We start from the raw sequence: 14,313 nt of genomic DNA on the forward strand, positions 1-14,313 counted from the left end.
AATTTCTTAAAAAGTCCAACAGATATGATTATTATCAAAATATTAAACTTTAATATAATATAAAAAAGGGAAAAAAAAAAAGCATTTAAAAAATATATATATTTAAAAATCAAAATTCACATATATAGATAATTATAAACACAATCCGTGCATAGCACGGGTGATATGCTAGTATATATATATATATATATATATATGAATATAACCTTGCCTAATGTATGCAAACAGTAGCTTAAAAAATACAACCTGTGAACAAACCAAACAGAAGCAACAACTATGAAATAAGTAAAAAAATCTAATATCCATACATCAAATAACTTGCATACAAACTTCCATCCTCAACTTCTAACATATCAAACTAATAACAAACTCAAACATACAAACCAAGAAAAGTATCCAAATCATAAGATTCACTGATCTCTAAAATACAACTTTAAACAAGCTAATAACACCCTCAAACATACAAACCAAGAAAGTGATACATCATCAAGCTATTCAAATCCCTATCATCCATGAAGGGTACAATTTTGGAGACAAAATTGCATTCCCTAGGATAATATTGAGATGTCTAATTATTATTTTTTTTAATTATTTACATATTTTCGAATAAAATCTCAAGCTTTCATCCTAACTTGACAGCTTGTCGCTTGGTAATGTAATTGGTAGACTGCAACAGCTTTGAGTTATACTCTGCAAAAATTGGGGACGACAACACTAACTTAATGGAAAATAAGCATAATAGATGATTACGAAACAAGAATAGGAAAAGTGGCAAGATTGAGTATAAATGTGCCAATACGAAAAGTGGCCTAATTTATAGTTTCCTTCTGAAATTTGATCAGTTTTGAACTGGGAAATTGCTTGAAAAGGAGTATTTATTCACAGAATTAACAAAATGAAATTACCTCAAAATCCCAGAAAATGCACGTAGACCCATAAAAATGGTTAAACCAAACGATATTCCAACAAAACCGTGGCTTTTCCTGAGAAGGAATAAAGACGCAATGCTCACTACAGATACCAGAACCTGATGATACAATAAAATTATTAGTTAAAAAGGAGTTTATATAGACAATATAAAAATAAAAAATGTTTTTGTTCTTTGTCTAGAGGAAACACTAGTATACTTGCCATGGAGTATGCAAAATAAATAAAATCTGATGCTCCAAAGTTTACACCATCAAAAACAAAGGCCAATGAATTGATTGGTTGCGTAGCTGCTACAAACTAATGGGAGTATATCATAAATTTCAGTTTAGACTCACGAAATAAGTAAAAATACTGACATATGAAAACAAATATTTTTTTGCTTAATTTTTTTTTAGCACAAAAAAAAAAAGTCATTTTGCCAATAGATGGAATTACCGGAATGCCTATACTAATGAGGTGAACAACATTTTTGTCCTTTGTAAATATTCCAGATCCAAATTGCAAACGGAGTCCAACAACTACAGCGAGCCTCAGACCCAAATGCCATCTGCAAAATAAAACCTCTCAAACATATTTAGGCCTTGTATAATGAAAATTGAAGAGGGTATCAAAACAATTGCGTTTGTTGAGAGAACGATTTGTACACTAAGAATTGGAAAATGGTTTACCTGCAACACTCAGGCTGCAACAACTTTTGCTTTCTCATAATCCTTCTCAGCAAACGCACAAGCAATGATAGCCTGGAAGAATGAGATAGAGAAAAAAAATAATTGATTGATCAATTTATGTTACAATTGGAAAAAAACAAAAATAGGAAGTTTCGTTGTTATTTGGTTAGGCTCTCTTTGGTTCTAAGAAATTGGAGAGAGAGAGACACACAAAAAAGAGTTTCTCACATTGTCTTCCCTGATTAAATAGAAGAATTTCTCCCAAATATTCGAAAGGGGAAAAATTAAAAAGAATAGCACGTGGCCATACCTGTCCAGCAATAGCCATACCATCAGAAAGAAGCGACGAGGTCATCCAGACCTGTAAGCAAATCTGAAATGCAGCCATAGGTGTTGCACCGAGTCTTGCAGCCAATGATGCTGCTAAGGTTACACAGAATGTCACAGCTATTACCCTTGCCAATAATAGAAAACCTGTGTACAAGCACAAAAAAATAAAAAAATAAAAAAATAAAAAAATAAAAAAATAAAAAAAATGAAGACAAAGTTAAAAGACAACTAAACTTGAAGCTTATAGGAATTATTATTCATCAAGTAAAGAATAAGAAACAGAGTCAATAGGGAGGTTGGATCCTTATTATAAACTGACATGTTCATTTTAGAAAGATAAATTTGGATAAGAAGCCATCCGTAAATTTTATGACATTTTCTCACTTATAGTATTCAATAGTTGAGATGATATTTTTGCTCATAAGAAGTATATCACTGCTTAATCTTTTTAATTAGCGATCACATGCAAAAGGTGCCATTTTTGGAGACAATTGGAAAAGTAAGAAGAAAATTGAATTTGTAAACTGAATGCCATAGACAACATAGAAGGCTATGGAGTTCTGAATATTTCATCAATGAACCTTTTGAGACTTGTTCCTTAATATGATGGTGTATTTATTCCATCTAGGCTGCAATTAACAACAAAGAACTTCTGACAGTGGATGCATTAAACTCCTTACCGTTTTTAAAAAACCGATTGAACTGCAAATCTTTGACACTTGGAGGTAAGAGATCAACTTTTGTCATCAATTTACACAAGAGGATCAATGAATTTAAATATCTGCCAAAAAAATTACAAGTATAAATAGTCAGAGAGATCCTTTGGAAGATCAAGACATTAAAATTGGAAAACTACATTTAAATATGCACTATCTGGTGGAAAGTCTTTGACTATAACCTACTGAAAGAATGTGTGCAATGGCTGCACCACTGACTCCCAAATGCTGAGAGAGCAATAATAACCAAAGATCATAATATATTCAATAAGCAAACACACAATCAACACAACAAAAAAATGCCTTATTTGACTTGATTCTCTCCTAACTACTTGTTCACCAAAAATCGATACACAATTCTCTCTACATCTGACACAGATGCACCTATTCAAATCAAAATCAAGACCAAAATTGCAGCTACATCCAGAGATCTAATCAATAAACAAAAGCATCAAATTTCAACATCGATACAATATATCATTGATTCTGAAATCAATCAACTCACAGTATTGCCGAGAGCAACGACATTGAGGAAAGTGGAAGGGCGGTGCAAGGACGATGAGTTTTCGTCGACATCTTCGTCGGCAAGCAAAGCAGATGCTTGGCGCATCGAATCGGCGAGCTGAGCCAATTCGTCGATCGCATCCATTGACTCGATGAATCAAAGAACTCGATTGGAGAGAGAGAGAGAGAGAGAGAGAGAGAGAGATGATCAGACCGAAGGAGGAGGAGGGATCGAGACGGATGTAGAGAGAGAAAGGAACCCTAGGTTGATCCAAGATGAAAATGATGGAGAGAGATCCACCAATGATATTTGTGTTGTTGAGTAAGCAGTAGATAGTAATTTACTAGAAAAAAAAATTGTGTGAGAAAAAAAAAAACAAACAAACATATGAGATAAAGTTAATGTTAAGATTTATTAATTAAAAATATTTTTTTAAATAAAATTAAGGGGTATTTTTTTTAAGATCCCTGATATTATGATTTTATAGTATAAAGGACATCAAATATTTTCATGATGTCTAAGGTCCCTCAACATCAATCCAGAGAAATTTCAGTCCCAGAGAAATTCTCTCCAGAGAAAATTGAACTTCTCTCCAGATAAATTCTCTGGATTCAAACCAAAGAAAATTAAAATTTCTGTGAGTACTAAAGAAATTCTGAGAAAATTATGGTGAGAAAATTTGTGTATCTATTCCTTGAATTCCTAATTGCACCGGTCACATTGTTATCTTCAATTTCCTGACCTTGTCACTTTTTTATTACACTGTCTATCTCCAATCATCAGTGGGCAAGCTGTGTAGCAGAACGTATCTGTCTTGATGAATGATATGGATGCCTTCACTGTAACCCAGTCTGGCTTATCTGATCTTCCCAAGCCTTCGTCCTTGATCTGAGACACAGTTTTACAAATCTCATTCTTTGGTCCTCCAGGCATGTCTCTAGAGATGGATTGAGAAGCAATATTTTTTCCCCGTTTATCAAACCAAACTCTCAAGCTTTGGGTCTCTGGAGAACTCAGAGAAATTTGAATTTTCTCTAGGTTGAATCCAGAGAAAATTCAAATTTCTCTGGATTAAATCCAGAGAAATTTGAGAAATTCAATCGTCGCGATCAAATCCCCGGAGGATTCAAATCCAGCGCCTGGCTTGTCAATGAGATTAGGATCAGCGACGACGAAGCAATCGGGGCACTCCCACTGGACACGAGTTTGCATTCTCTCCACAAAACAAAGCATGTTGGTACAGGTGAGATGCATCATGGTCTCCACACACACCATGTTCTGCATTCTGTTGGATATCTCGAGAGTGAGATCTGCAGTGGATCCACTAGCTCCCCATGTGATGTCGCAGAAAGATGGGTTATGAATCACCATTCTCTCCATCCTCTCGAACAGAGTGTTCACTCCATCTTCCGTCTTCGGAGGAAAGAACTCGAACGAGAACACTACTCTATCTCCTCTTTCTGCCTCTCTGATCTTCTCTATCACCTTCATTTTCCGATCTACGTATCACTACCACTATTAGACTCAAAACAAATAGCTCCACCAGACCAGATTGATCTCGATCTCCTCGAGATTGATAATTAATTGCACAAACAATTGTTGTTTGCCGGTTGCCTTGGATCTGGAAGACAGTGGGTGAGAGAAGAGAGAGAAAGGGAGAGAGAGAGAGAGAGAGAGAGAGAGAAAGAAGAGTAGAGACAAAGAGTCAAATTTCTCTGATATATGCTTAGGGACCTTAGACATCAAAAAATAATTTTGTGGATCTCTTTTATTACGAAAAGTGGGAGAGGGACCCTAGACCAATTTTCCCTAAAATTAATACTGCAAAAAATAGTTCGTATTTGTGTGTAGTTTTTTAGTAATATTTTAGACTAGTTTTAAAGTTGGTTTTTTTTTTATAAAATTAGAGAGAGAGAGAGAGAGAGAGAGGGTTTTGAGACAAAACATGTATACATAGAATGAGAGGGAGAGTGATGGACGGGGCCTTAAAATAATATTTTTGAGTTTTTTTCCTTTTATAGTAATTGTAAGTTTTTAAATATTTTAAATAATTTTTTTTTTACATTTTAAATTTAAAAAATTTATATATACTTAGAAGGAAAATATTTTTTAATTTTTTAAAAAAAATATTAAATTCAAAAAATATAAAATTTAAAACATTTCATATGTATTATATTTTTTTTAAAATATTTTACTTTTTAACTATATCCAGATTAAGTACATTTAAAAAGTAGAATATAAATAAATTATTAAAAGAAGGGAAAATATCAAATCAAGGTAATTTAAAAAACAATAATTACAAATTAGTGAGAAGCAATATAAATATTAATAATTAAAATTATAAACTTTTTTATGAATATGTAATTTTTTTTCCAAAATTTCACTAGGTGCAATTATCCCTTAAAAGAAGACATGTATAAATTATTTTTCGTGTTGTCCTCAATTAGAAAAATTTAAAGTGAGGAGCTTAGTTAGAAATTGTTAGTTATTTTAAATCAAAAAAAAAATGGATTGAAATTTTTTTTAATAAAAGTTTTCACGACATGCTAATGCATGCCTTGTAAAGTTATAAAATTTTACGACATGAAATGTATGTCGTCTTAAGTGTAAATATTTTACGACATATTTCTGTATGCTGTAAAAATATGCGTTTTTACGACATGCTTTTGCATGCCATAAAAAAATCAGATTAAATTTTTTTTTTTTTTTTGTAGAAGTTTTCACGACATGTTAATGCATGCCGTGTAAAGTTATAATATTTTACAACATAAAATGTATGTCGTCTTAAGGACAAATATTTTGCGACATATTTTTTAAGTCGTGAAAATATACATTTTTTACGGCGTACTTTTGTATGCCACAAATATATGAATTAACGACTTGCATAGTATGTTTGTCGTTATTGAAAAACCATTAACGGCTTGCAAAAAAAAAAAATATTGTAAAATGTACTAATTACGACATGCATTTGATGTATGCCGTAAAATTAAAGCCGTAAATAATTAGTTTTGTTGTAGTGTGATTATAATGATCGCACAGACTAACAGCCAAATTCATAGAAAAAGCATTTTTTTTTTTTTTTTTTTTTTTTTTTTTTTTTTTTTTTTAAGGAGACCCAAAACCAAGTTTAAATATATATAAAGACACCAAAACCAAGTTTTATTTAGAGCTACTGGACTATATATAAACCTACCAAAGCCCCAAAATCATGAAAATTAAAAGCAACAATGAAGGGTGTTGGAGTCTTAACACACCCTACCCAAAACAGTCCTTAAATTAAAAAAACAAGTACAGTTAAATTAAACCATAGAGAACTCTCCTACTACTACAATTAAATTAATTTGAACGCCTACGATTTGCGGGTTCCTTGTGGGCGTTGAAATAGACGGTGGCAACAGGCATGCCCAAGTCGAGGTGACGAGCGAAAGCGCGGGTATTGAAGTTAGCCCTGGCCATGGGTTGCTCTACTTGTCCCTGAAAACTTACCTTTTGTTGAAAAAGTACTAGGATGTACCGGTGTATTCCCACCGATGGCAGCGGCCCCATATATGCCACCACTTCCTTCCCTGCATCCTCCTCCAAACCAAATATTCATTCATGTCAAGTTGAGTAACTGAGTATTATATATTAACAACATTATATGCTTGCTTCAATAATCAAAATCCTACATAAGGAATCTAAAATATTGCATTAATTTTCAACAATGTTTAATGGTACACAATTCGGGCACACTATATGATCAAATCATATAAGCATAATTATTTAATTAATTTTTTTATTTTATCTTATGCACTGACTTAAAAATTAAACAAAATAACTCCTAAAAAAAATAGGCCTTCCAGTGGGTCTACAATACAAGTCCTGGATTGGACTATTCATTTTCTCATTCTATGAATGGATGGATAATCGTGAGATAACTTTTGAATTGGTTATCACCAAAACATTAAGCTACTTTATAACACGAGATAGTATGTTGAATTGTCAACTACCCATTCAATTAAAGGAATAAACTGTCAGAAAGAAATAAAATTTTATTACTTATATTATATCCTCGATCAAACAGTCATAAGTCTCTGTATATTTTCTCTCCTTTTCTATCCCAATTTATAAAATCATTATAACTTTTATTTGCAATAGTTATAATAATAATAAAAATTATATTTTGAATGAATCTGAATCTGATAATTTGCCTATGTACTTTTTCTATTCTTGTTCGGAATTATTGCATGGAAAATAGTACTTGTAGAAATACAAGACACACTAAATATAATATCTTATAAAAAAATTTGTTATATAATTCTTCATGACTATTGAATAATTATTGCGTACTCATTTGGCTATTGTGCAACTTTTGTATATAAAAATTCTGATGTAATTTTAGTGACATTTTATTTTAAAATAATATATCATAATATTAAATTGGTCCAAATATCAGATTATTAAAGCAATTACTCTATATAATTTTTTATATTTGTATATCATTTTGCAAAATTTTAAAGAATCGCCATGCACATAATTTCTACATGCATCACCACCTGCCTCGTAATGAATATTTTCAAAAATAAATTTTTTTATAAACATTAATATGTAAAATTATAATCTTTTCTATGATTTTGCTGTTAAGTTTTGAAGGCAACACTAATAGGTTATTTTTCCAAAAAATAATGAGAACTCATATATTTGGATTTGGATTTATAAACAATAATTACAATTATCAAGGCAGCAAATAGTAGCAGATGGTTGAGCTGGCTCCACAGTGTCAACCTAATCGAGATTGAATTTGTTTGGCTATAATGCTCTTTGCACCTACTTCCTTCCTCTATTATTATTACTTGATTATTATTAATAAAGTGGTTTCTTTTGCTGTTTCAAAAAAATCAAGGCAGCAAATAGAACAAATATATAGCATATTACCCAACAACAAAAAATGTACTGGAATATACATGTCTATAGATACCTAATCAAAAAAAAATATATGTATATACATATATATATATATATATAACTTTTTTTTTTTCTATTTCATATGATGAGGAAGAAGCAACTCAGCTTACCTTGAGTAGGACCGGTACCACCAGGAATATCTGTCACAATCCTGATAAATTTACAAAATTCTACACAAATTAATAATGAATCCATCTACATTAGCCATATAAATCAAACAAAATAACTAATTCATGGGGAGAAACTAAAAAGAAAAAGTTAATTATTTAATATTAGGATGATCAAAGTTTGGGCATGTTTCGCAATGCCAACCTAGTTGGAATGGTTTAACGTTGCTATAATACCTCTTGCATCCACTCCCTTTTATTGATATAGGTTTATATGCATGTTCATATTTTATTCATGCCGATAAAAAAAATATATATATATCGAAGTTTGCTCATTATGACGTGGAAGTTTATGTCTCAACATTATGGGAGTGAGACCTATTATATTAATACAGTAATGACAAGTCAAAATGATAATATAAAATTTAATTTGTTCATAACAATATTATTCCAAAAAAAAAAAAAAAAAAAGCACTAACAAATGCACCCATTCCCGCATGGAGGGTTCACTGGGACTTGGTGCATCAGGATCAGTCATCACCTGCATGCATGATCAAACTTGATTAGTTTGTCAAAAAAATAAAATTAGAAATGAATTAATGAAGACTGAAACACTTGAAACCAAAATAAGAAACTAGATGAGAGAGAAGGGGGGGGGGGGGGGGTGGGCGGAGAGAATGGAAAACAAACCAGAGTGTAGAGTTGATGAGGATGACCAGAGATGGTGACTCTAGGAGGATTAGAGGCAATAGAAGGCTTGATGTCACAACCATTAGTGACATGTTTGGAACCAAAGTAGACATTCATAGTGACACTTGGTACATACATGTCTACCACATCCCCTATTACTCTCCCTACCACCAATGGATCAATTGAGGCCGCCATGATCTCTGATCAACAAAACTCACTTTTATATCTATATATGTATATATATAGATATATGGAGGATTGATGAAATGTATAGCTTTTCTCAAACCATGACACCAATGTCAATGTGGTTTGTATCCAAAAAATGTACTAGCTAGTAGCTATAGTTTATATATGGGGCAAAATTTACTTTAACTTTGTTGTTTGAGATCGAAACATTTTTTTTTACCTCTTTATGGTTTAAAATGTAATCATTAACCCTGTTAAATATTATAATATCCTTAAATTTTATATCTTTTTTTTATATACATAATTTTTAATTTCTAATATTAATTCAATTAAATCACAATTAATCATATTCTCATCAATAAAGTTTCTTCAATGCAACCTAGTTCAGATTGTTAAGTCTTGCTTTGATGCTCTCTGTCCTTGCCTCTTTATTGATGTTTGTATCAGTCATTTTGTACTCTTATTTTCATTAATAAAGTTCTTTTTGCCAATAAAAAAAATCACAATTAATCATAAATTTTATAATAACTAAAATTTTAACCTAATTTCAATTTAATTATATTTAAATTATAATTAATCCTAAATCTTTAATTATTTCTTCCAATTATCAACTTTTTAATCTATTATATTTTATATCATAATTAATCATAAAATTTTAATTATTTATTGTAATTCTTAACATCTTAATATAATTATATTTTAGATAAATTCTTAATTCTTAATTATTTTATATTTTAAATCACTTCTTAATTATATTTTAGAGAAAATTATCAGAAAGTCCTATTTACCAATCTATTACTCCATCTAGTCCCACATTCATTCTCTTGGATTGACAAGTCCTGTTTGGTATGTTTTGTGGACAATCAGGTCCCGTTTTAAATTTATGTGATGTGTGTGTGGACGGGTTTGACCCTCTTTTGTTTTTTCTTTACTGATGTATATTGGGATTGAATGCAGATTTTGTGGGATACGTTTCTGATCCACGTTTGGTAATTCGGATCCATGTTTTTGGGTTATGGAGTCACACAACACTGCGTGGACCAACAAATGTGAACCTAACAAATCAACAATTTCCGTGAACCATAAGTACATCGGACGGTGAAGTGGCCATTGAGATGATATAAGCTCCAAAGCAATCCGATGGAAGCTTCGCTAAGACCCCAAATGTATCCAAGACATCGGCGATTTCTTCGATTTTCGGAAGATCTGGATAGGCATTAATACCGGCAAGCTTTCGCTTTGGTTCTGCTTCAAACTCTGTTTCAAAAAAACACAAAACAAAACTACCATATTAGTGATCCAGAGCATAGCATAATTGTCATGATCTCATTTATCCAACAATAAAATAACAAAGAAGAAGAAGATGATGATGAAGAAAAAGATTACGATGTGAGTAGAATTAGGGTTGGAGGGAGAGGCATCGGGATGATGATAAGCTTCGACATCTGGATCTGGATGAGCGTGGGAAGATTGACGGAGAGATCGGAGCTTGTCCTAGTGATAGCAACAAGAGAAGACGCCGCTCAAGCTGAAGATGATGATTTGGATCTGGATAAGCGTGGGCCATCTTGTTTTGTTTCTTATATTATCAAGGATTTGTTTTTATTATTTTTTTTAGGGGAAATTATCAACCAATGGTAAGGTTCACGTCGAAACGTCACAAATGGCAATTGAAAAACAAAGGGTCAAACTGTGAGAAAGCCAAAACGTGACACAATCCACGTCAAAAAAAAAAAAATTTGTGTAAAATTACTTGTGTTCACGTCACAACCCACGTCACAAAAAAAAAAAAAAAACATAAAATGTGTCAAAATGCTTGTGTTCACGTCACAATCCACGTCTCATGTTTTGAGTGTTACACACTTACTAAATTAAAAAAAGTATTAGTGTGCTTTTTCAATCAGCGTGACATACAAACACCCATTCACCTTATCTCATACAAACCCACACCAAATGTCAATCAATAATACTAGCAGTGGCAAAACTGTCAACAAATAAATTAAGAGACCACCCAGTCACTAAGAAAACATTCAGGACCTTATGGATTACAAGTCCACAATATGGGATTTAATGGTCAATTCCCCTATATTTTAATTAATATCTTAATTTAATTTGGGGAAATTACATATCAGGCTATTTTTATAAAAATAATTATAGATTAATGAAAAACTTTATCAATATTAATAATTAAAATTGTGAGTTTTTCAATAATTTTGTAGTTATTTTTCTGACAATCCACTTGTAATTTTCCCATTTAATTTTAGGTTTGGAAAAGTTGGGAATAAAATTATCTTTTTGTTATGTTAATTTGCCTTTATTTTTAGAAAAAATCAAGTCCACTCTAAAAAATGATGTGTGTGTGATATACCTTTCCAAACTAACAATAACATTTTAATTCAAAATCATATTAATACTTTTTGATTATATTTGACTAAAAGGAAGTAAAGTGCTTCGATCTCAAACCAAGGGTAAAATGATTTTGCACGCATATATATATATATATATATATTAATTAGAAGTTTTTGAACAGTAACGTATGCTGAAAATGGGGCATATGAGAGAGAAGTGTATGAACAGTAACGTATGCTGAAAATGGGGCATATGAGGGAGAGAAGTGTATGGAGAGAGAGAGAAAGGGAATTGATTTCAAAATTTCATATACTTTCCCAAATATTGATATAGTATGAGGACATTAGTGAAAGGAAAACAAATGTGACAAGGTGTATGCTTTATAAAATAAATAAATAGCAATATATAGCAATGAAATTAAAATATTTTTATATATTGAAAATTAAACTGATACACTATATATTAAAAATCAAAACACACAACAGTAATATTTTGGAGATTAAAGATATAATTAATCCAGCATTTTTCTTGCATAAATATTATTTTTGTATAAATGTAATATATATATATATATATATACACATATATGTATTGCATATTATTATTCTAAATAGATGATGTTTTATAAGTGTCTAATTTATTTTTAAAAAAATAAAAATAAAAATAGAGAGGGAGGGAGGGTAAGGTGCCGAACATGCATAGGGCAATCAAAAACGTAGAGATCAGGGAGGACAGTGTGCACCACGTGCGACCTCACCCCCTGAATCTATACCGCCCACTTGCTAATTCATTTTGGCACGTGGCTGAAGAGATAGCGTCCGTTACCTCCAAATCTCCACCACGGTAATTGATTGTGCAATAATGCTTGAGACCACTAAAAGTGGTGCTCTAAAAGCACCATTAGTCATGTGATAATGTACGAGATCACTGCTTGTGTCTTGTTTTTTTTTTTTTTTCTTTTAAATGCTTGCAAACTCATTAGTCATGTGGCAATAGATAGACGAGGTCCACTCCTTGTGTCTTATTTTATTTATTTTTTTTCTTTTTAAATGCTTGTCAACTCATTAATAAATAGTGGGATGTATCATTACCTTGATTGTGATGGAAAAAGGCGTTTATTTTCTTTGGGATGACCATCTCCCTCCGTGGACTTTGTTTAAGAGAGCATCCATATCAAATTTAACAATTTTTAAGTTAAATTATAATTTTAAAAAATATTTATATATAAATTTTAATTTTTATATTCTATTAAATCTTAATTAAATTTATTTAGATTTTTAAATACTATTAAATTTTTAATAATTGAAATTTCTTTTCAAATAATAATTGTTCATCATTTATGATTATCTATAAAGAAACATGATAATTTGACATTTATTTTGATTTTCAAAATTTTAAAATATCAACTTTCAAATTGCAAAAAATTTAAAAAATTTATGTAAAAAAAAAAACTAGCCGGCTTGTTTGGTTATGGTCTCCAGAAAACACTTTTCGAGAAATTCTATTTTTTTTATTTTTCATATTTTTTTTGTTTTCAATGAATTTTTTAATATTTTAATCAATTTTTTTAATTTTTAGACCCACCTAACATAAATACATATAAAAAGCATAATATTTGTGAATTTAAAAAAAAAATCACTAAATACCAAAAATATAAAAAAAAATACGAAAATTTAATACATTTTTAATATTTTTGTGTACTTAATAATTTTTTAAAATTTTTTTCACAAATATTTTATTATTTAGATACATTCAAGTAAGGTACATCTAAAAAAGTAAAAAAAAAAATCCTTAAAATTTTTAAAATATTCATTAAAAATAAAAAAAAATGCTAAAAATAAAAAACTCAATTTTTCAAAAAATTGAATTCAGAAAACTAAAACTAAACATAGTAAATGTTTATTTTTAAAAAAAAATTAAAAAAATTAAAAAAATTAAATTATTTTGTTGTGCAAAACTAAAAATTTTGTGTATATAAAAGAGTATAATGATGGAATGTTGATGTGCAAAACTGGTAAAAAAAATTTAAATGAAAAAATTACTAATGTTCTCAGTTTTAAAATTGAAAAAAAATTGATAATATTCTCGATTTTATTAGATAGTTGAATCAAACTAATAAGTTGAAGGGCAAAAATGTTTAATCCTATTTTCTTTTTTTTTTATCAGTTAGTGAAACAATTATCTGTAATGCAAAATTGATAATATTCTTAATTTTAAAAAATGAGAAAAACTGATAATATTCTCAGTTTTATTAAATATGATTTATTGGTTCAAAAAATCTTAGATAGAACCTGAACTACTATACCATTTGTAAATATAAGAATTTTTAGGTAACTAACTCATTAAAAAATTATTTTTTTTATTTTATCTAATACTTTTATATATACACTTCTATTTAGTGCTGTGTAAAATATAGCACAATTAGCTAAAACTGTATCAATTCGCATTAATCTGCACTGCTCTATTCATTAATCGCGGTTTAAACGTTAAAATTTATAATCTACCTTCGAAATCACTTCACTCCCCTATAGTTTATACATATATATTTTTTAACATATAATAAAATATTAAAGTAAAAATGAGTGTGAGAGAGATTATATAAATTTTTTTACAAATTAGTAGTTATATATATGAAAAATATTATGTAAAATTAGTTTCTGTTATATATTTGAAAAATATTATACATATTAATATTATATATTATGTAAAGGTTTGATAATTGGTTAAAAAATTATTTAATCTATCCCAAACCGTTCAAATCGTAATTTATCAATCCGTTAATTCACCATTCAATTTATAATTTTATTTTTAAACCACTCAAATCGCATCTCTCACACCCCTACTTCCATTAGATTCTTTATTTTAAAATTTATTTTTATAAAATATTT

At 29.9% G+C, this 14,313-nt stretch overlaps 2 protein-coding genes across 5 annotated transcripts in view; both read right to left on the reverse strand.

Moving 5' to 3' along the window:
• Positions 1 to 318: 318 nt before the first annotated feature.
• The window catches only part of LOC114323957 (protein DETOXIFICATION 43-like), a 31,690-nt gene continuing 17,695 nt past the window's right edge, over positions 319 to 14,313 (reverse strand). Inside the window, exons 1-8 of one of the 4 annotated variants that reach the window (XM_082866775.1) lie at positions 3,150 to 3,594; positions 2,609 to 2,709; positions 1,909 to 2,072; positions 1,599 to 1,670; positions 1,366 to 1,477; positions 1,132 to 1,227; positions 906 to 1,027; positions 319 to 690 (exon numbers count right to left, since the gene is read on the reverse strand). In XM_082866775.1, coding sequence (XP_082722901.1) covers positions 684 to 690; positions 906 to 1,027; positions 1,132 to 1,227; positions 1,366 to 1,477; positions 1,599 to 1,670; positions 1,909 to 1,931 — 432 coding nt within the window. In that variant the 5' untranslated portion in view covers positions 1,932 to 2,072; positions 2,609 to 2,709; positions 3,150 to 3,594 and the 3' untranslated portion in view covers positions 319 to 683. Of the gene's footprint in view, positions 691 to 905; positions 1,028 to 1,131; positions 1,228 to 1,365; positions 1,478 to 1,598; positions 1,671 to 1,908; positions 2,073 to 2,608; positions 2,710 to 3,149; positions 3,595 to 14,313 lie in introns of those variants that run through there. The other 3 variants (XM_082866778.1, XM_082866779.1, XM_082866773.1) reach the window with 3 other exon arrangements.
• Positions 6,486 to 9,085, reverse strand: LOC145823239 (protein MOTHER of FT and TFL1-like). The gene is made up of 4 exons (XM_082922823.1): positions 8,891 to 9,085; positions 8,680 to 8,741; positions 8,204 to 8,244; positions 6,486 to 6,715 (listed from the first exon to the last, which is right to left on the reverse strand). Exons 1-4 carry the CDS (start codon positions 9,083 to 9,085, stop codon positions 6,486 to 6,488), a joined length of 528 nt encoding a protein of 175 aa, XP_082778949.1.

This window comes from Camellia sinensis, chromosome 4 (genome assembly GCF_055761805.1).
Source record: "Camellia sinensis isolate YWXY chromosome 4, ASM5576180v1, whole genome shotgun sequence".
NCBI classification, from domain to species: domain Eukaryota; kingdom Viridiplantae; phylum Streptophyta; class Magnoliopsida; order Ericales; family Theaceae; genus Camellia; species Camellia sinensis.